At 38.5% G+C, this 22,878-nt stretch overlaps 1 protein-coding gene across 1 annotated transcript in view; it reads left to right on the forward strand.

Moving 5' to 3' along the window:
- The window catches only part of MYOM1 (myomesin 1), a gene marked incomplete at its 5' end in the record, with an annotated part of 66,905 nt that overhangs the window by 25,328 nt on the left and 18,699 nt on the right, over positions 1-22,878 (forward strand). Inside the window, 15 exons of the mRNA XM_080639644.1 lie at positions 2,583-2,724; positions 3,858-4,057; positions 5,428-5,484; positions 5,858-5,982; positions 7,575-7,758; positions 8,803-8,977; positions 11,219-11,340; positions 12,269-12,595; positions 14,240-14,436; positions 15,181-15,307; positions 16,063-16,247; positions 17,607-17,721; positions 21,012-21,168; positions 22,204-22,310; positions 22,432-22,476. Of these exons, the coding sequence (XP_080495770.1) occupies positions 2,583-2,724; positions 3,858-4,057; positions 5,428-5,484; positions 5,858-5,982; positions 7,575-7,758; positions 8,803-8,977; positions 11,219-11,340; positions 12,269-12,595; positions 14,240-14,436; positions 15,181-15,307; positions 16,063-16,247; positions 17,607-17,721; positions 21,012-21,168; positions 22,204-22,310; positions 22,432-22,476 (2,265 nt within the window). The remainder of the gene's footprint in view (positions 1-2,582; positions 2,725-3,857; positions 4,058-5,427; positions 5,485-5,857; positions 5,983-7,574; positions 7,759-8,802; positions 8,978-11,218; positions 11,341-12,268; positions 12,596-14,239; positions 14,437-15,180; positions 15,308-16,062; positions 16,248-17,606; positions 17,722-21,011; positions 21,169-22,203; positions 22,311-22,431; positions 22,477-22,878) is intronic.

Consider the following 22,878-nt stretch of genomic DNA (forward strand, 5'->3'; position numbering starts at 1 on the left):
GCACAAATTAAAATACAGGAAATCCCATTTAACCCTAAGAAAATGCGTTTTTTACTCAAAGGGTGGTTGAACACTGAAACATGTTACCCAGGCATTCTGTGGAGTCTCCATCCTTGGAGATATGCAAAACCTGATTCAACAGAGTCCTGGGGCACAAGTTCTAGCTGGCCGTGCTTTGATCCAAGGTTTGAGCTATGTGATCCGTGGAGTTACCTGCCAATCTTAACCATTCTGTGATTCTCTAAAGAAAAGCAGCAAAGTGTGGAATTAAAACGTAATTTCTCAGAGTGTTGTTTGCTTGTAAACATGAAAAACTGCTTTTTCATGTAAACATGAAAAACTCTTTGCTTGTAAGTGAAAAACTTCTTTGAATTTCTATTAGAGAAATATTTCTTTAGAGGGAGCCATGGCTATCAGGTTGCGTGCTGGTTCTATAGCTGTCTCAGCTGCTAAAAGCAGCTGAAGTGTGTAATGCTAATTCAAATGGGTCTCAAAATTCTTGGCTCTGAGATCATGCCCAGAATGGTATTGTGCTGCCGAGTCCAGCAGAGCTGTGTGAGATAATGGCCTGCTCAGAAAAAATGGCTGAAGCAGGTGTTCTCATCACCTGAAGAAAGTACTGAAGTGAGCATCTGTGACAAGAAATAGGATTTGTCTTTCTTGCTTTGTTTTAAATTGTGCTGCCGTACAGATAAATGATCACCCTTGTTCCTGTTACATCTTCTAGCAATGCAGATATGACCTGACTGCAAATCCACTTCCACTTTCAACAGAATATTTTACTAGCCAAGCAGTGTGCTTGGCAAATTCTAATTAGATTAATTCTACATTCCTACTTAAATGGCCCCCCCAGTCTCAGCTGGCTAGTATATTCCTCACTGCTCCTCTCAAATTGTAAACAAATTCGCTATAAATGGCTAGCTGTGGTATTTAAGCACAAGTGGTTGTCTTTCTGTGTCACACATTGAAACCCCTGTGAATTGATGGAAGTAAGCGATGCACTAATGCAGCACATAACATTAGGTCTTTAGACAGGCTTAGGGAGTGTGTGTGTGCCTCTTCTGCCATGGCTACAGGTCAGCATTTGTCAGCAAGCCATCAGGGATGAAATCCTAGCCCCCCAGAGGCTGATCAGAAATGCTGGTTGTCCCAGCTATTTCCTAATCTGTCTTGGAAACAAAACTGTGGTGTCTCACATTCTGTTAAGTGGAATATATGGGCAGTAAAAGCTTTCCTATGGAGATCACTGAACACATGTTGTTGTTACTCTTAAGCTTCTTATTTTGTTAACAGGATTGCTTTTTTTGTACATTATCATTAAAATAATAAAAAAACCCAACACATCAAGTTAGCTGTAATTAGAACCTGAACTCAGTAACTTTGGTGCAGCTTCAAAAACTCCGTGTGATGTTAATCTGCCTGTAAGAGAAGATAGTGTCAAATATGGGTTCTTTTTTTTCTGAAGACTACTGTTTTACTTAATGAAGCATGTTAGATTCTCTTATAAGGCTTTTTTTTTCCCGAAAGGCAGAAGCATGAAAAATAGGGACTATTGTATATCGAAATACAAAATCCTGTAATGCCTTGAAACATCAAACCTTTTTAAGAAGTCTGGGAACTAGATGTGATGCATGAATAGTATTTACTAGCAAAATACTGTTTTCTTCAGGTATGTACATCTTTCATGTCTATGTCAGGTCTTCTTTTGAAGTAGTTCACAACAAGGTTTGAAAAATGCATGTAATTGTACAAATTGATGTTATTTTGCAGAGAAACAACCTCTCTTCTTTGAAATTCTCTCATACAGTCTTTCTGCAAAGGTTATTTTTCTCTACATGAAAATGACCCCATCTCACAAATCAAATTAACTGTGTAAACAGTAAGATTCCCCAGTGACCAGCATTGTGCTCTGGTTTTTAAACCTTTAGACAAGATATGTCCGGAAGCTGATGCTAGAGTCAAGGCCCTTGGACACCAGCAGTCGCAGCTTTGTGATAAACGCTTGAAAGGAACATTATGTTTATCCTCATGAAGGTTATATTCCACAATGATATATTTGTATGTGTAATATAACTGAACTTCAAAAGGTTTTGATACCATTGAAGTTCATAACTAACCAAAAAAAAAAAACAAGTAAGGACTATGTCTGGAGATACTTTATTCAGTGTTTTATATCCAATGTGTGAATACTTTTGGTTGAGCTATTGCCTGGTTGATAACACCAGGCAATATAACAGCCTCTTCCCCTAAGTAGAAGAGCGGGTAAATATATAGTCTTCCAAATTTTTAGTTCAGCTATGTCTCTGGCAGCTACCTAACCAGAATGCATGGCTTTAATTTTATTTAAAATGAGTAGGTGAATTACATTTACAGTCTGTTGGAACTTATTAAGCATTTGTAAATGTGGCAAACAGAAAACCAAAACCTAGAAAAACACTGCCAGTATAAAATCCGATACTTTTTGAAGCCAGTAATGGAACTTCTTTTTTTGGCTTATTAGGAACAGATTTCGATTCTTAAAGGTTAATAATTGTTAAAGACCTGTGGTTCACATTTGGAAACGTACATCTCCATCTTCATAGATGCTGATGCTGAAATCCCTGGAGCCCCTGGTGCACCACTGGATGTGCAGTGCTTAGATGCCAACAAAGATTATGTCATTGTCTCTTGGAAGCAGCCCGCTGTCGATGGAGGAAACCCCATCCTTGGATATTTCATTGACAGGTCAGTGAGCACGCCAGACTGGAGAATTTGTATTGCTGTTCATTCTAACTCAAAAACCTAAAGGCACGTTGAAAAGCATGAGATAAAATAATCTGTCATTTGTTATTTTCATTTTCTTTTATGTTTACCTCCTTTATTCTATATTTGCTTCTTAATTCAAAATTGTTTACTGCTCTCCAGTATTTGATCCCACTGAAAGTATTTAGGCACCCAAATATTCAGCCAGGGTAGCGCCTAACTGCTTGTAGAGTGAGCATGTTGCTCAAGGGGGCAGGACCAGTCTGTGCTAATGCTAGAGGTGAAGCTTGGGCATCCTTTGTCCCAAGCAGAAACCAGAACCATAAAACTGTCCTGAGCAAGACAGTAACAATTCCCAGAAAAGGGATGCTTGTGTGTGCCAAGTATCTGGGTAGGGACTGTAACATTCACTTTGGCAGATATTTCATCAGCAATAAAAAGTCCTTCCAGAACTGCTAGTTCATGTTCCTGTTGACCATGTTGCTGGGTAAAGGGAAGCCATCTCCACAATCTCCTTCTGGCTCCTCGAGCAGAAGTCACTGTGGTTGTTCCCTGCTGCTTGTTATCTCTTCCTTCTGCCACAAACCAGACTCCTGCCAGGTGTGAGGCTTTGCAGCAGTGGGACTGGTACCACCCCACCAGGTCTTGTCATTGCAGTGGCTGCAGCCACAGCACTGTAGGCTCCCTTGGCAGCCCCAGTGGTCTTTGAAACAGGGTCCAGCTGAGTGCCTTACATTAACCCCATTCACAACCGTCTGTGTGTGGGGCTGGTCACAGAACTCACAAGGGAGGTCTCCATGCTCCATGAAGCTCATCATTTTATGGGATGTACAGTGGAGCACTGTGTATGATAGATGAACTAGTCACCTTCTGGTAACTGCAAAATATACATGTATTTCCTGAGCCCTCAAGGGATTTAGTGCATGCCCAGATGGTTCTTCATCCCTGACCCCTTGGTGCGTCTGCTTTGATGTCATCAGTGTTGTATCTCTTTGAGGAAGATGGTACGGACCAGCCAATGAACATGAACAGATGGTGAAGCTGTAAAGGGGGTGGGTGCCCCAAGTTTGTGTTTCTCCCTTCCCAGCACTGCTCTTGCTGTTGGTATTTTTCAGGTGTGAGGTTGGCACCACTCACTGGACCCAGTGCAATGAGAATCCTGTGAAGTTTGCTCGTTTTCCTGTCACTGGTCTGATTGAAGGCCGTTCCTACATCTTCCGAGTCCGAGCTGTGAACAAAGCTGGCGTCAGCCTACCGTCCCGGGTATCAGAACCCGTGGCTGCTCTGGATCCTTCTGACAGAGCCAGGCTTAGAAGTAAGATGTCCTTTTTGCAGGTTGCCTGAGACATTCAAGAGGTCACAACTCATTAGAAAAAAACCCAACCAACCAGTGTGACAATGTATTCATAAGCCTTCGAAATCCCACTAGAGGGAGCAATGCAAAAACAAAACCCTCTTTTGGAGACAGCTTTGCCAAGAAGAAATCATCTCAGTGCTCTTTGTACAGAGTGCTCTACCTGCTGAAATGGCTTTGGCTGGCTACAGTGCCATGCTCTGAACTTGCAGGAAGGGGAGAAAAGGCACAGGAGAGATAATTGCCTAAAGACACTCACTTCTGTTCAGCCAACAAAATAGCTGAACAGATCCTGTGAATAGTCTGTCTCTGAGCCACAGAGAAGAGTGGTTGATTCTGTGCTCATGTGAATATCAGACTTTTGCCATAACATCAGCAAAATATCAGGGTAGCCCAGCAGACCCCAAGCTCTGTGTATTAAATTTTATATGTGAAGGATATTTCTGCCATCGCCTCGTAATGTCCCAGACATTTTGTTTCCAAAACCACCTCTCTACCCATATGCTAAATCATATACCTAAAATCCAGTTATTTCTACTAATTTCTAAAGTTTTACTGTTTAAAATTGTCAATGTGAAGGGGTTTTGTATGCAAAGCTACCGTTCTCCCATGGTCCCAGCTTGTATGTCTTAATGTATCATAATGCTGCAAGCCACAGACTGCAGTCAGATGATCAAATTCAAAATAAAAACAGAAGGCCAGAGGAAGCAGGTTCGGCACTGCCAGGAAACATTGTGTTCAGACAGACATGTGAAACCTGAAGTCTGTGGGAGGCTTCTTCTCAAGAAGGAGCATGGAAGCTGTCTCAGGTGATAAAAGTCTGTTCTTGGTGGCCGCCTATTCCCATTACATGTCCTTCTTTCATCCCTCATGATCCTTTTTAATCCCCACCAGCTCCCTCTCTGCTTGCGTCTCCAAAATGGATCACCCAATGTAGGGCGAAGCACAGGGAGGTGGAGAACAGCATTTGCAAAAATTATCTCTGAAAGTTCATTGACCTGGTTGATAGCTGAATGTGTAACTGCAATAATATGATAACACAGAGGCACTGAGAGTGCAACCCAAATCATATCTAGTGGATGTGCTGAGTCAGGCTGAGTTTCTGTTTGTGACTGTGACCCATGATTTGAAAGCTGGTAATGTGAGGGAAAGTGGTTAAAAAGAGACAAAAAGCAGCTTGCTACATGAGCAATGTTCACAGCAGTAACAAAAAATGGAGCTCACATGAATCTCGTAAATGTTAGTGTTGAACCACAAAAGAGTAATTTTCCTCATTATTTCAAAACTTCTTAAATCTCTCATTTCTGTGATACCTCTAACATTTGTTTCAGGTCACCCTTCTGCTCCCTGGACTGGACAGATTATTGTCACTGAGGAAGAACCTGCAGGTAAACATAGCCCTTTTGCCTACAAAAGTCTAATGTGAAGCTGGCTGAGTAATTAGGAAAACTCCCAGTGAGTTCAGTTGACTTTGGCATGCACCCAAAGTTAGTTCTGAGAGTCGATTGACCTTGGATAACACAATTTGGTTGTAGAGGTGAGGTTTCTTTATTCAGGACTTAAAGAATAAACATACTTAGAATTAAAAGAGTTCATTTAAAACCAATATTTGGAAGACTTTTAACTCTATGTTTAAAAAAAATAAATCAGGTGCCAAGGTATATTAATACTCCTAAATTTTAGTTAAGGCACTAATTCTGACACAAACGTGAAGGATTTAAATCTCAATTCTCTCTCCTATTCTTCTCCCTTGTTCTTCAGAGGGTGTTGTTCCTGGTCCACCTACAGACCTCCAAGTTATTGAAGCCACCAAGAACTATGTTGTACTTAGCTGGAAACCTCCTGGACAGCGTGGCCATGAGGGTATCATGTACTTTGTGGAAAAGGTAAAACTGGACAAAATCAGAATCATGATATGGTAAACTTTTACATGTTTGTTTTGTCATCTCTTTTGGACTTTCAGTTAACTTTCCTTTCCACCTGAGGTTTTCAAACTAGGGCCAGGAGAGTTATTTTCATCAAGATAACTGTTACTGTAGATTAAGATAAACTAGGAATAAAAGAAAGATGGGAAATAGGGAAGTAGATGCAGAATGTGTCACACACTCTAATATCCTTTTATGAATTGTGTCATTGATTTACCCTGGAGTAGACAGGCTGGCAAACTCCTTCTGTAATGAAAAAGCACAGAAAGAAGTCACATAGAATCATAGAATCATAGAATAGTTAGGGTTGGAAAGGACCTTAAGATCATCTAGTTCCAACCCCCCTGCCATGGGCAGGGACACCTCACACTAAACCATGCCACCCAAGGCTCTGTCCAACCTGGCCCTGAATACTGCCAAGGATGGAGCATTCACAACTTCCCTGGCAACCCATTCCAGTGCCTCACCACCCTCACAGTAAAGAATTTCTTCCTTATGTTTATATATATGATTTTTTTTTTTTAATACTTATATAAAAAAATTTGTGTAAAGGAAAGCTTGTGTGGTGGGACAGTTTGGACAGAGGAATTCTGTGAGAGATTCCTGGCATCAGCACTTACTCCTCCAGCTGCCTTTTCATATTTATCCTCTACATCACCTTTCCATTTGCTTCACCAACTCAAAAAAGATGACAAAATTTGTTTTCCAGAGCAGAATCAGTTTTAATTTCAGTGTCCTGCTTTTCTGAGTCATTTTTGCATGCCTGCTAGCCTAGAAAATTCTTCACACCATCACCCTTTTTACTTGTATCTCATGGTTCACAAACTTTTTTATCCATGCTTTTTGTTATCATTCTAGAGGTGTCATGAAGGGAGACATAAATATCTTCCCATTATGTGTTTTTCATCTCTCTCACGAAATCTGATCTAAATAAGTGACTTTCACTTAGCAACAGACTTAGAGTGGATGAATATATGAATTTTGAGTTTCCATGTAAGAAAGCTTTTTAATAACCTCTTGCACGCTGAATACTGAGTAATAATGTCACATAGTCAGATAATGTTCTACTGAGAATTTGAAATCCCTCAGAAACCAGAACAATTACTTGAAATTTCCCTTAATGTAAATCAGGCAAAAATTATTCACTAATATTAATGGCATAAGTGATCATTAGGCATGACACAAGAGCATCTAGAAGCAATGTGGTAATGTTAGACTTCTGTTCTTTGGATGATGTTGAATGTCTGCAGAAATTATTTTGAAAGTGGTCCAGAACTAGATGCAGTTAATAATAACATCACTTACTGGCAGTGAAGAGGAGTTTAGCTTTGATATGTAAAACCCAGTAAGCTTTTATGTGAATTTTCTGGAGTAGGTGGACATCTGGCGGATTCATAAGCTTTGAAAGATGCTCATTCTGTGGAAAGGCCCAAAAAAGGAACATGACTTCTCCATAGCAGACATGCATTTGGTGGTCCAGGTAGAAAGACTTACTGGGTTAGACAGCTTTTAGGGACTTCTGCTCCAAACATGGCTTCTGGGTTTGACTGCAGTGCGTTGCTGGCACAGAGGACTGGCAAAGGGTGAACACCGAGATCCCTGTGAAGTCCCCTCGTTTTGCAGTTTTTGATTTGGCTGAAGGCAAATCCTACTGCTTCCGAGTTCGCTGTTGCAATTCAGCTGGAATTGGTGAACCTTCAGAAGCAACTGAAGCCACTGTTGTGGATGACAAACTCGGTAAGTGTGTGGTCAGATGTATTAAATTTTCTTTTCAGTTTATGATGTAATTGTTTTGTCTGAAGACAGATGGCTGCCCAGTAAATAATTCAAGTATGAAAAGCAGTCAGTGATTTATTCCCTTTAGCTGAAATAATTTTGGTTTGGGTTGTTGAACCTTTAACATGTAGTCAAATGACAGATGCAAACTAAGGGAATTAAGCTGTGAATAACAATGCCAAGATCTGCAAAGGCTGCAAATAGTGAAAGAAAATGAAAACTTAAGGAGGTACAAAAATGTTTCGTTTTACTTAGTCTTCATTGAAAATAATCCCAGACATAACCTTCCTTGTTTGCCAAATTAAACAAAAGTGAAGTATTTAATACTAACATGAATGTAGAGACTATTTCCACTGGAAGAGAAGTCAAGATGTTCACCACAGTAAAGCATCAGTAGCTGCATCTACATTAGCAATTTGTTTCCAAACAGCAATGCAGATTTCAATCCAATTCCCAGATTGTCTCTGTTTACTTCATAGTGGCTGAGTTTTCAGAACAGTTTGATGCACATGAGTTACATTCATTACGAAAAGTCGAACAGCTCTTTTCAAAAAACACTTTAGATGCATTTTGCTGTTTAACAGGGGCATTGGTTTCTGTGGGCTGCACAAATCTTCAATGTGTACCTTATACATTTTCCCGTTTAGAAAGCTCAAAATCACATTTCTGGTGTAAATGTTCAGCACGAGGGAATAAACTAAATCTAATTTGATGGAAATGTGCTGAATTACAGGCAATAGAGAAGTAAGGAACCTCACCACCAAAGGCTTGAACCTGTTGATCCTGTCCTGTTGTTACTTAACCTGTCAGGTTACTTAATTTAAATCAGAGGAGTTTTTTGAGGGTTAAATCTGTATTAGTCATGCTAATATAAGAATATAGAATTAATATTCTGCCAAGAATATTCATTCCATAGAATGAAAGTCATGAATAGAATGTCATCCTGATTTTATCTGTAGATTTTGACTGGCTGGCTACTAATTTATCTCTGTTTCTCTCTCATAGATGTTCCCAAAGCTCCTGGACGTATTATGCCAATTAGGAATACAGATACCTCAGTTGTTGTCACTTGGGCTGAGCCCCCAGATGCCAAGGAGCTGGTTGGGTACTACATTGAGTCAAGTGTAGTTGGATCTGGTCATTGGGAACCATGCAATAACAATCCAGTGAAAGGCACAAGGTAATGGATTTTCAAGCATGGAAATTATGGTCATGAATTTTTGATTTACTGGATTTATGTGCTTTCCAGCCATTACTAGTAGTAGTAAAGTTAATCACTCTTGGTAGCCAGCAGACTAGAATCACTCTTGCTGGTGAAGTTCATAAGAAGTTATAAAAATGTATTTCAAACTGTGAGCCTGGTCCTAAAGGAATTTATAATCAACCTTTATGTCAGAAACAGTCAAGGGGCAGGGGAAATGTGGACATTGCTAGTGAAGAAAAGAGAAGCTCTTCGCTTCTCTTTGCTCTTCTCAACAGCCTATCAGTCTGATGAAAAACAGTACAGTGAGGAATGGCTGAAATTACAAGTGTGGAAAACTGAACTGCATAATGTTTGGAAGCAAAGTCTTATGTTTTGGAAGACAGCTGTAAACATTTCTGGACTGTATATCTAGAATGTCAGGAGGACATGTGGACTATATCACACTAACAACATTACTTTCTAGCTACTCTTTCACTTGCAGTTATCAAGATATTAATGAACACTCTTCAATATTTGGTATAAACTCACGTTTCTTACTGACATGAAGCTCAGTCTCTAGTCAGAAAAATAATCAAGACTTAAAACTTTGCAAACTAAATCAGATTTGGTTTTGTTTGAATAAGGATGTAATCTTAAAAGTCTGAAGGAATAATTGCAGAACTTGATCTCAAGTGGAGTGATGTCAATATAGAAGCAGCCTCTACTTATTATGACTGATTTGGCTTATTTGTGATTGTATCCATGAAAACCCTTATTACAATAAGTAAGGCACTTTTAAATACTCTTGGACCAACTTTGTTTTTAAAAAGGCATTGTAAATGCTTTTCATATCAAAAATACCTAAACCCCCACTTGCTTGAATGCAAGCACAACAATCTCCTTTAAGCATTCTTTTGTGCATTTATATTGCTATAGTTGTATGTGCCAATTTATATACTTTCATATATACTTCTATGATTTATATTGTGGTTATAGCAAGTGTTGGTGAAGTTTCATGCTGTTTGCTTATTTAAAATATGAAACGTAAACTTTATTCACCATAAAAATAAAAATAGTGTTCTGAGATACTACATATTGTGATGCAGCTACACTGCTTAGGTTCCTATCACTGCATTTATAGTCAATGTGATGTCATGTATGATGCAGCCTGGCACAGGCTCTCTGTTAACCCTTGGCTTCTGATTGAATCAATCTCAGAGCATTAGCTGTAGCTTATAGTTTGAATTATGCAGCATAGTTTGATCTTTTGAAATTTGTTTTCTGCACGCATCTTGGTGAAAGCAAATAATTTTGAAAAGCCTGGCAGAATGAGTAGGAAAAATACTGCTCTGAAAATATGAATTCAGGTTTTATTTTTTTTCCTAAAATAAACTGTTAACTTTGAAATACATTTTATTTTCCCCACTATATTTGCTTCAAACATCACTGCATGATGCAGGCATTGTCAGTGCAAGATATGACATTATGAAGTAGAACAAAGAAAAAGTAGCATGAAATAAAATACACTTCAAATAACTATTCTAAAATAAGTTTTGTTTTAAATAAAACATTGACATTTTCAAAACACAATTTTTCCATTATAAATTATTCCTGCCTTGGGAAATACTGTGTTTTCAGAGTGGACACTAGACAAAATTTATGAGGTTTTTAATGTAATCATTAGGTAACTCAGTGGATTATTGTGTCATGTATAGAAGCAAAAATGAAATAAAAAATCGGGCACTTTTTAGCTCTTGTACCATGCCCTGTAATGTTTTTGAACACTGCAATTTGTCATCTATTACTGGAAGTGAAACATGGGAACTTGTGCTACAGGTGTCTCTTACTTATGTCATTACGATATTTCACAAGGAAATATAGATGTTATCTCTGCAGCTTTTTGCATTGTTTCCATTAGGAAGTACGGACTTTATAAACTAGCAGAAGTAAGGTGGACCCTCTGATAACATAAAAACTTGAATAGTCTTAAGAAGGAAAGAGTGTTGGTAAATAGTTTATCTGAAGTGACATGGTTTTAGACATTATATTTGTGCATGAATGAGGTGCTTAGATGCATTCTACATTTTCTGGGCTTCACTTAAGTCACTGGGGTCATGGTTTATCCTCAGTTTTCAGAAATTAGAGTACTTTTTATGGAAGAAATGCTTTCTTTTCCCACTTTAGATTTCTATTTTCTGCATAATACTTTCTAAGTATTCCTTCACTGATTTGTTTTAGATTCATTTGCCACGGGCTTGTCAATGGTGAGAAGTACATTTTCAGAGTCAGAGCTGTTAATGCAGCAGGGCTCAGTGAATTTTCACAGGATTCAGAGCCTATACAAGTGGAAGCAGCCATTGGTAAGCTATTTTCCATTGCTCTTTTCAATGGCAAATATGTTGGGTTTTAGTTAAGAGGTTTTCAGCAACTATTTGTAACTAATTGTTTTGTTTCACAATGCTGTCCACAAATAATAATTTATCCATAGATCCTATGGTCTCACAGCCATAGTTTCACAGTCACTGCACTCTTTTAGACTCTTCACCCTCACCATACAGTCTTCTCCAAGTGTTTCTTATGAACCACTGTAAGACAGCACTGCCAAGTTCACTCCATAGGTATCCTGGAAAATTGAATGTCATTCTGATTCCGTAACGTGGTATATATAATCTCTAATGCACACCATCCTATATAACAGTCAGTTCCTAAGAAATTTGTCTCCATACCTAAACCTAATAATCAGTGCAATGTGTCTTTTGTAAAGCTTCTATAACCCTTTGTGTTCCCCCTTTGTTGATGAATTGTTTCTGTTTGCCACTTCCTGAACTAATCCATAAAGATTAATGGTATCATTGGCTAGAATAAATTGCACGTCTGCAACATCCTCACTCTCATTTGTGTTGAAACTGCATACCTCACAACCTTAGAGCAGAGAGATGTGGCTTAGGGCAATTTTGTGAGATCATTTTGAAGGGATCAGAAAAATGACTCAGAAAATCTAATACTAAAATAATCACAGCAAATAAGGATTACTATTAACTTTCCATATTTCTTCTCTCTGAAAAGTATACGTTATTAAAAGAGCATTACTTGTGAGCAGGTTGAGAGGTGTTCTATGCATTTCAAATTTTTGTGAATTCAAGATTAACATTTTGTGTGCAAAACCTGTGATTTGTCATACTTTGGCTGTATTGTTCACTGTACGCATTTCTTCATTCTGTTGACTAAATGAAGAGAAAAAAATGTATTCTAATTCAAAACGTCTTTGCTGTTTTCTGGAAATTATAGGGGGAGGATTGCTTCATGGTGTGTGTCCTGAACTGAGTGGTAAAGCTGGTGAACTAACAGACCGCACTACCATCTGGGAAGGCATGCATGAGTCCTCCCAGCCTATCTTTGACACAGATGCTTTGCTAAAATGCAATGCTAAGTTTAATAGAGACACACTACCCAGTAGCGCTGACAAACTGTCAAGTACAGGAGACAATAACATGAGAGAAATGGTTAAGGACACTGTTACATCTTCACTACGAAAAGTTGCTCCTAAGCAGGCAAGTAAGTCTCGACCTGGGGATCTTTTGACACTGGAAGAAGTGCCAAAGAAGAAAGATAAAGGTGAGAGTTAATAAAATAAATAGATTTCACTGCGTGGGTACATCCACTTCAGATGGTTGTAAGTTCTGCTCATCAGCGTCACAAGTGAACATGCTCTTCTGTGATTCATCTTCCATCGGACCCATTAAGTGCATGCTCAACTCTCCATTAAGATCGTTATGTGTGTAATGGTATTGGAAACCACTACAAACTTAGTGCCTACTGAAAGAGGAACATATAAATCTGTCTACTATTTATTTTAATAGCTTGCTTGACTACATATTAATGTATCTAAGATATGGTATTATTTCTAAATCACTTCAGTGATTTTTTAGGAGTCTTTGTTATCTCGTCTCTGTGTTATGTAAATGTGAAGGAAACAAAATGATTATGATGGTAAGCATGAAAATCTGTATTGTGTTAGAATATAAGATTTGTGGATTTATGCCTAAGCTACAGCTTATCCTCTGAGACACAGTGCTAACAATGACTGTTGTGTTGTATCTTTGACTGACAGCAATATGTAGTGAGAAAAACCTATCAAGTTAAAGGCACATGCACAAAATCATGCTTTATGTTTTCAGCTCCTAAACACCCATTATGCCCAAGAAATGTGGGGCTTGAATTTCATTTAAGTGCTGGTACCTGGCCAGTGAACTGAATTCCGCCCCAGGCCTTTGAAGTGAGACTCAAAAGGCTTGTGCAAAGTGTTGAACAGGAAACAAAGCAGAGGCACCTGGGACTAGCTGGCATTGATATAAAACATTAAAAACAAAAGCAAACATATAAGATGTAGGATTTCCACCAAAAGTAAGACTTCTGGATTACAAGTAGGGCTCTTCACTGGTGCATGATATATAGGGTGTGGGCAAGCATTTCACTACTAGGTACAGAAAAGACTTTATAAGAAAATGGGTTGAGATGAAGCTAACATTATCTTTATTGTTTGAAAAACATAAATAGAAAAAAAATTATGTCACATATTTTTTAATGTCAGTTCCAATAACAAACATATTCCATTTCTGGTCAGTCTACAGTGCCTATGATCACGCCTTCTTCTATTAAGGTAAGATCATGTGATGGGTGCAATGATAAAATTTGCACAGTATGTGAAATAAAAAAAAAAAAAAAAGAAGAAGAAGAAAAAAGAATGAACAGATAAAGTCCATGCTCAGAAGGGAAGAATGTGGGCCTATTAAAAAAAAGAAAAACAACAAACCAAAAAAACCCAAACTAAAATGAATATTGTAGGTGTGAGAAAGGGTTTGCTTTCAGCAAAAGAAAACAAATCATTGCATCTCCATTTTTTTTTTCTTTTTCCTGTAATGTTAGTTTTAGTTCCTCATTTTCCACAGTTTTAATGCGAGTCCTGATCACTTACGTAAGAGCTGCAATTGCAACACATTCTTTCACTATGTATCAGCTTGCTTCTCAAAAAAACAAATCATCCTGAAAACTAATTCCTATGCAGTTTGGACTTCTTCATTTGGTTTATGGAAGCTTTTATCCTGCATTTCTTATTCCAACTCCAGAAACTTCCCTTGACCACATAAATATTGTTCTAATTAGGAAATGCAGGATGGGAGCCACCTGGGTGCGCTAATTGAGTGCCATTCTGATTACTGAAATATTGCTTCCTACTTACTTCTATTCACATTGAAACAGCTGCTCCATCTCCACCTTATGACATCATGGTACTTGAGAGTGTTCGTGACTCGATGGTATTAGGATGGAAACAACCTAAAGTCACTGGTGGAACTGAAGTTACCGGCTACTACGTGAATTATCGTGAAGTGGTTGATGGAGTTCCTGGGAAATGGATGGAGGCCAACATTAAGGCCATTAGTGAGAGGGCATACCGGGTAAGTGGTTAACTTCTGTACTTGATGTGGGTGGAGACAGTATTTCCAAAACAGATCTCAAAGACAGATTTCGATACGTTATGGTTGAGTGTACAGATTGCTGTTCAGAGGGATTTATAACCATGATGATACATTTATTCAGTTTTATTAAACTTCTCTGCAAAACTGTTTGTACACTGATCTGTTAGTCTGGCACCAACTCTCATCTGTGAATTCACTACTCTAGGCATGACCAGTTTTTCATGTCATGCCCTCAACAAATGGCATTCCCACTGGGTTTGGTGGACCTACCCCGGTTCTTACTGATGCTGAAACCAGCTGTGTACCAGCTGCACTTTGTGATCAGTTCTTGACCTAATTTAGAGATAGTGCTAGCTACAACCTTTTTGAGCTGCTTTACAAATGAAAACCAAAGCCAGGACTGAGTTTCACCCTACTGTGAGGACAAGTCTTGCCCTAAGTGAACTTGCTTGTATCATGAGACAGCTTAATATGACTGTTGTGCAATACACTGCTCCTTTCCTGACTACCCAAGTGTCTATTAATGGGAAAAGTGGCTTAAAGTTTGGTGTGCTAAGACCACTCACGTATGCTCCACCACTGATCAGAGGAAAAGCCAAGATAGTTATTGTCTTATGTATGATGTCAATAATGCTTTTATCTCTTCATGCACGCAACACCTGCTCATGGGTTCAATAAAGCCTTAATCCAAAGTTAATAAGTACCATCTTATTGATTATGCAGATTCAAAACCTGAAGGAAAACATGGTGTACCAGTTCCAGGTAGCTGCTGCTAACCTGGCAGGGGTTGGGACACCTTCCCAACCAAGCCAGCCCTTCAAATGTGAAGAATGGACCATTGCTGTACCTGGTAGGATCCTGAGTGGGAGGTGGAGGTCACTCACTGCTCAAGGGTGCTCTGTAATCAATTATCCATCAAAGTTCTCAATGCCTTCAGTTTCCAGAGGAGTCAAAAGGCACTGAAGTTCATACCCAGGCTTGAGTCTCCATCACTTTGATTTAGTACATTTACCATGGCGTATTAAACAACTCCTATGTAATCAGCAGCATTTTACAACCCCTTGTACTTTCGTTACCTTTCCTGCTTGGTTCCTGTACTGTGTCTGCCACTTTGCTTCCTAGTTTAAATGGTAGACATAAATATCTGTCTAAGGTGCAAGGCAGAGAATAATGAGGTCCTGTAACCTCATTAGACAAAGTCTAAATGTATCACTTCAAGGCCAGATTGCTGGCCTGTTAACACTTGTTGAAATGAATGAAAACAACCTCTATTGACTTCAGTGGACTTTAGAACAGTCCTTGAAGCAGCACATCAGCTTAATAATTAACTTATTTCCCTGAGTTAGGAGATTATTTGTCAGTTTTGTTTGTTCATGAATATTTGATCAAGATAATGGTCTCAGCAAGTTGGATTGTTTTTTGGGATAGTCTTTTTAATAGGCATAGGTTGTATTTATATCAGGTCTAGATATGACACTGAGGAGTTGCCCATGTTATGCCAGCTCTGGGTGTACAGCATGTTGTCTAGTTTTGGATTCTGAAGTTTTATGCATTAGCCACTTTGGGATTTATTTTGATACCACAACTCCAACTTTTACCTTTCAGGGCCACCCCATGATGTCACATGCTCAGAAGTTAGGCAGGACTCTTTGGTTTTACTGTGGAAGGAACCAGTTTATACAGGCCGTAGTCCCATAGTTGGTTATTATGTCGATATGAAGGAAACTGAAGCAAAGGAGGATCGCTGGAAGAGTGTCAATGCGAAGCCACTTCAAAATAAATACTTGAAGGTAAACAGCTTAAGATTCAAATACTGGTATAACAGTATAACCTTGATGAAGTCAGCCTTCAATAGCATCATCATGTTCTGATCATGGTTCCATTTAATGAAATAGTAGGCTATGTTGTGTTGAGGATACACACAATGTAATGTCTGTATAGTCAGACAAGACAGTAACTCAGAAGATAATCTGGTATGACAAACCTAAAAATAAAAGAAAGCACTGCTAAACTCAGATACCATTCGGCAACACCGGAAGTGTCCCTAGCATTTTCTGGCTCAAAGGGCAAGATAGATATCACTACACAAAAGCAGACAGCATAAAACTAGATGTTATGATAATGTGGCAGGTAGTTCTTTAGGATACAAAGTACCATCTGCTCACATTTCACAGCAAGTTAAACCCAAGCTTTGTGCACTATTATGTCTCATCATTTTGTGGAATGACTTCTAAATAACGGGTCAGCAGTGTCTCAGTTCTAGAGATAAGCCTGAAGTAGGTTTGCTAGCTATATGCTTTTCAGAATATTTGAAAGACAACTCACTTTAAAGTATGATACTTTCATGTTTTAAAGGAGTATTCACAGGTGTTATAATGTACGATTCTTCAAGTCACTACAATTAAATCTGTACAATTAACTGCTCTCCTGTTTCTAAATAGGTATAGCTGGCATTTATTACTCTGATAATTTCATTTTTAAGGGACAGAATTTACCCACAGTAAAAGACTGTGATGTTTCAGAGGTCAATGTAAATAAGTTAAAAACATCCTATTCAGTAACAATGCTCCTTTTGCAAAGAAATCGTAGAACCATAGAATGGTTAGAGTTGGAAAGGACCTTAAGTATCATGTAGTTCCAACCCCCATGCCATGGGCAGGGACACATTCCACTAGACCAGGTTGCTGAAAACCCCGTCCAACATGGCCTTGAACACTGCCATGAATAGGGCAGCCACAACTTCTCTGGGCAATCTGTGCCAGTGCCTCAACACCCTCACAGTAAAGAATTTCTTCCTAATGTCTAATCTAAACCTCCTTCTTTCAGTTTAAAGCCATTCTTCCTTGTTCTATCACTGCATACCCCTCTAGATTTCTTGCAGGCCTCCTTTAGTAATGATGCTGTCTAAATATTAGCTATGCATACACGGAAGAAGCAAGCCATACAGATTAGTCAGGTCATTCTGGAATTGAAAAAAAAAACCCAACAAAAAAGGAAGAAATATTTGAAATATTTGTCAACTGGAAAAGATGCAAAGCAAAAAAAAGAAAGGAAATATAATTGTCAAGTATTCAGACTGATCTGTAATAAGCATGAAATTAAAATCAGTGTTTTGTAACACATGGTGCATGTATATTCGCTCCCTCCAGATAGGTGGCCTAAAACAAGGTGTGAGCTATGTGTTTCGTGTGCGGGCAACGAACCAGGCTGGTGTTGGGAAACCATCAGATGTTACAAGTCCTGTTGTAGCTGAAACACGACCAGGTTTGTTAGAAATACTTCCTCTTTTTCATCATATTTAAACAGGTTCCTGTTTGTGTTTACGTACAGGCTGCACGTGAGCAGTCCCACCCCTCTCAAGTCAAACTGTTTTTTCTAAGTAGGAAATGAGTTGTGGGTCATATCTTACTTTCTTGTCTGGTACACTTTTATGTCAGAACAGATTTTCTTACCATAACTACAGCTTCAGGAATATAAAAAAAATCAATTAAATTGTAAGATTTGCGTATATCACTTGCATAAGTGGAGGACTCACTAGGATCAGTTCAACCACAAAATAGTACATATGTAGATTTTGCCTGTCCTATAGTAAACCTATTGTTTATGCTTTATTATTTTCCTTTTTTTAACCTAGTAATGTGCCTGAGAAAAGGGCACAAGAAATTACCTTTTTTCCCTTGGCCTTTGAAATAAAGGCTTTAAAAACATAATGAAGTCACTTTGGAGACCCCTTTCAGTAGGAATTCAAGTGCAACTGTTTGCTGGAGTCACCCTTGAAGGCTGGCTCTGTATCTGCAGATACAGCATCCACAAAAGTAATCTCCTAAAAAGTACTAAGAAAGGACAAAAGGCATATTAAAAAAATTATTTTGGAAAGCAGCCTCTTGGTGAGGCTTCTGCCTTTCTCACTCAAACCACACAAATTGCAAGACCAATCATACAATTTTATTTTTTAAATTGCCACAAGTGTTTTGTTGTTGCCCAATGAATGCTGCCTTTATCACCATTTTGGATAGAGACAAAATATTGTCAGGTGTCTCCAGAAAATTCCTGCTGGAATTTTGCTTTTGGCAACTATGTAAAATCTCAAGGCAACTGAGCTTTCTAATCGGAGAATGTAAGTAAAGAATGTCCAAATGAAAATATTTGCTTTAATGGGAATCTTACCAATTGTCTTCGTGCAGTGAAATTGTGTAAGTATAGTTATGTGATACTTTGCATCCACTTTCTCTTCTTTGAAAACCACATTTAATTTTTACAGTTATCTCCTAAAATTTAGTTAAAAAACCATGCCCCATCAATCCAGGCTACTTTTGAGCTGTAAATTTGTCTTTAGACAAAAGTACTTTGGCGTGTGTGGACCTCACAAGAAATAGAGTAAACCCAAGAGCAGACTGCAGCTGTTCCCCATTGCTGCCCTTAATCCTTGTGCATCTTGGTGCAAAGCAAAATTAGATTCTGCTCCTGCATCAGTCACTTGAGAAGGGCTTGAACCTCAGAAATTAGTGAAGCCCTGTTCCATTCAACTTTTCTGACTAGCTGCATTCAAAATGGTGCCATTAACTAGTGTTTTGAAGCTTTCTGCTTTATCTTCATGTTATCTCTTTCCTTTCAATGCAATATTTGCAATATATGAATATTTGAAAATATATGAAATATATGAATATTGAATATATATAAATTATGAAAAAATATATGAAATAATTGCAATATGCAATCAATGCACTCAGAAAAATGGAGATTTTATATGACATCTAAGTATTTTATTTCTCACAATGACTTTAAGAGAAGCTCTGAATGATATGTTGAAACCACTGAGCTATCTAGAGGAGGGAAATTAAGATTGCTACTACTACAGGGGCCTCTTTGGCTCTACTTTATAGGGTGGGTGGAGAATTCTGGTCAGTAATTTAAACAGATTTTTTTTTACTTATATAAATATTACAGGTAAACACTTGTAAACACTTCTGGAAATAAATGCAATGCATTGTTATGAAAATGAGAATACCTTAAAACAAATATAAAAGATCCTGTCCTTCAAATGAACCTTCTGGCTGTAATTCTTTGCACGTTGCATAATCTGCCATCAAAAGATTTGTGCGCTTATGATCTACAGGAAACAAAACACTACCAAATGTCAAGTGATTAATACGCATATAAAAAATTAAATTATAGAAAAATAGCGAATATGCTGCTGCCTGGTAAAATATTTGTGGACCTTAGATTTCGTTTATCATATATTGGTACTTAATATGCTTTCTTGCTGTGAGGGCTGGTAAGTAACAGTAACAAAATGGGAATATTAATCTCATTTTCCATTAAATGGTTATGGCAAATCATAAATACTAAGAAAGCTGCATGTACAGCAATTGTCATTACAGGAGCTACTCACAGTGCTGGAAAGGACATTGTATAGTATTAGGATGATGAAACACAGAAATCTGCTTGTATGCTTGAGGCTCATTAAGAATTATGCTAAAAATAAAGCATGTAATCTTAATGTCAGGAATAAGGATTTTGTTTTTGAGGTACAATACTTTGTGGAGGAAGTGCGCCATTAGCATTCTAGGCAGCCCAGAACTGTCTTAGGCTAAGTAATATAACATGAGTGTCTTATTCAGATGGGAGACCCAGCTCAGAGCTGATCAGAAAAGGAGTCTGGATGTTCTCCAGCACCTCTCAGTGCACAAGCCCTCCCTGACATTCTGACAACTTGTTGAAATGAAAGTTAACACCACAGATGATGAGCTTGCCCAGCTGCCCAAATCCCAGACAAAATTCCCTCAACTTCACTGGTGTGCAAGGGGTGCCTTCAGGTTTCTGATCTGGGATTCATCCCCACAGCCTTTTAAAAGACAAACTGGGTCACTTTATCCAGCTCAAGGACTTTAGGTACTGGCAAAACAGGGTGGGCAACTTAAGTAGCTAATTGCAAATATTCACTGCTTTGTGGGCTCAGGATTAATGCTGCAGACGGTGGCAGGGCCGGATGCCAAGCACAGCAATTAAACCAACCTCCCGGAGTGAAGCCAGTGCTACTGAAAATGTGCCTCTATTGCACAAGTGTTCACTGCTGCGGCAACTCGACTGTTTCCTCTTCTGCCTCCTGAACCTCTTTGAACACCCACAGTTGCACACAGTATTCGCTTGGGAGCTCTTATATTATTAGGGAAAAAGGAATTAATGCGGCATAATGAAAGCTCTGACTACCCTTTACCATGGAAAATATTGCTATTTAATATTTCAAACATTTAGTGGATTTAGAGGCTTCCTTTTCTTTTTTTCCCTTCAGGCTTTTACAGAACAAATTTCATGACTGTCATGTGTGCTTAGGCTTGCTCAAATAAATCAGTTGATTTACAATGCTCTTTAATCTGTGGATTAGAATAAAAACTGTTCTTGAGAACTGAAGACCAAGGATGCCAGAGTTTGAAGCAATTTATGTGCCAACTGAGAAAATGGCAAGGATCTGCTTAATCCACTCTATAAATGATATCTATATAAACTTGTTTGCTGGTTTCTCTGTTTGGAATTGCCTTGTTCTGCTCTTTAAGGAACCAAGGAAGTAGAAGTTGTTGTTGATGACAATGGAGCCATTTCCTTGAACTTTGAATGTGATCAGATGTCTCCTAACTCTAAGTTTGTTTGGTCCAAGAATTATGAGCCGATTGAGGATGACACTCGACTGAACATCGATACTAAAGGCGGAAAGTAAGAACCCTTGGGGACAGCAATAGTCTGGTGTTTGAGAGATCTAGACAGAAATCCATCCTTTTGGATGTATGACTCAATCAGAGTTACTAAAAGGCTACTTCACGAACATGCTGTTCTCCAGCAAATCCATATGCAGACCATTTGGAAATTGTAGCTTGCACAAAATAAGTCGGAGTTCCTGCTTAGGCAATTTAGTTATGTTTAAGAATAGTGAGAGAAAATCTGTACTCTTTCATCTTGTAACTTGTCAATCAAAGAAAATTATTATTATTTCTACTGTTGTTATTTTAATAATACATATTGTTATATTTTAATGATCCTCAAAGGATAAAATTACCTGGCTGCTTGCAAAATACTTTAGCCATGTAACACTGTTGCAATCTTTGGAGGTGCTGGAGTAAGCAGGAGTCCCTTCTGATGGCATTACACGGCCTGGTTTGGAAACTTCTATGATGCTTTACAAGCCTACTCTGTTTCTTCCTGCTTTTAACACAGAGGAAGAAACGGCAAATGCACAGGTTCACCCTATAAAGTGCCCATGCACTCTTCTAGTTACAGAAATCATAAAAAAAAAAGCTGGTGGCTCACCACACTCATGGTATTGCATATGAAAATTGAATCAGCCTGTGCTTACAGCATCCTTCCACACTCATCAAAGACTTGACAACATAGAATCCATAGAATATCTGAAGTTGGGAGAGAACCTTAAGGTTGCTAAGCATGCTTTAGCTAGTTTAAACTAGCTATCTCCAGTGTTTTTGTCACTACATGAGAGTTGGGCCATCTTCATTTGTACCACACATGACAGGATCCAGTGTTTTTGTCACTATATGAGAGTTGTGCCATCTTCGTTTGTACCACACATGATAGGACCTGCTCCAGTTTATAATGGCCAGAGCCCCACATTTTCCTGTTCCATCAGAGCAAAATCTAATATAAGACTATTTTTATCTGTTGTTATAGACATAAAGAAGGGGTTTGGTTCAGACTGATCTCATCTCTTTATCAAAATGTTTGTTTGTTTTCTTAAAGGTCAAAAGCTACCTTTAAGGATCTTGGAGAAGATGATTTGGGAATTTACTCTTGTGTTGTTACAGACACTGATGGAGTTTCATCAAGCTACACAATTGATGAAGAAGGTAGACACAATGTCTATTAAGCATGCCCGTTGTGCTTTCACACCTGTTTTTCCCAGCTGCTGTGCCTCTCAGATGCATGAGGCGTGCACACCTTATATGACCTTTTTTCTGTCTTTTGCAGAAATGAAACGCCTGCTTGCTCTGAGCCATGAACGCAAATTCCCAAGTAAGTGAACCAAACATATCTGTAGGGGAGAGCTTTGCTCTCTGGGGTATCACAAAGCTCCTGTCACCAACAGGTGGGGAAGTCATTACAGTAATTTCAAGTGGAAGTAGTTTTGCTTTTAAAATCTAATTTCCTTTATTTTTTCTCTTTTTTTTTTTCCATTACATTTGTATATTACTGATGTTCTTCCCAACCTGTTGCAGGCTATTGGTCTAGGCATGTAATGAATCTATATAGCAGTTGCAAAATAAGTATCCCATTGGCTTTGTTTCTTCTGCAGAACAGCCTTTTATACTTACTCAGCATACCTAACCTGTTTTGAAAACCAGAAGTTGAAAACTTCTCTAACTTTGCTCCAAATTCAAGGTTAACAAAGCACGCAACTGTAGAAAATTCAGCTGT

The sequence above is a fragment of the Psittacula echo genome, assembly GCF_963264785.1.
Source record: "Psittacula echo genome assembly, chromosome: 2".
Lineage (NCBI taxonomy): Eukaryota > Metazoa > Chordata > Aves > Psittaciformes > Psittacidae > Psittacula > Psittacula echo.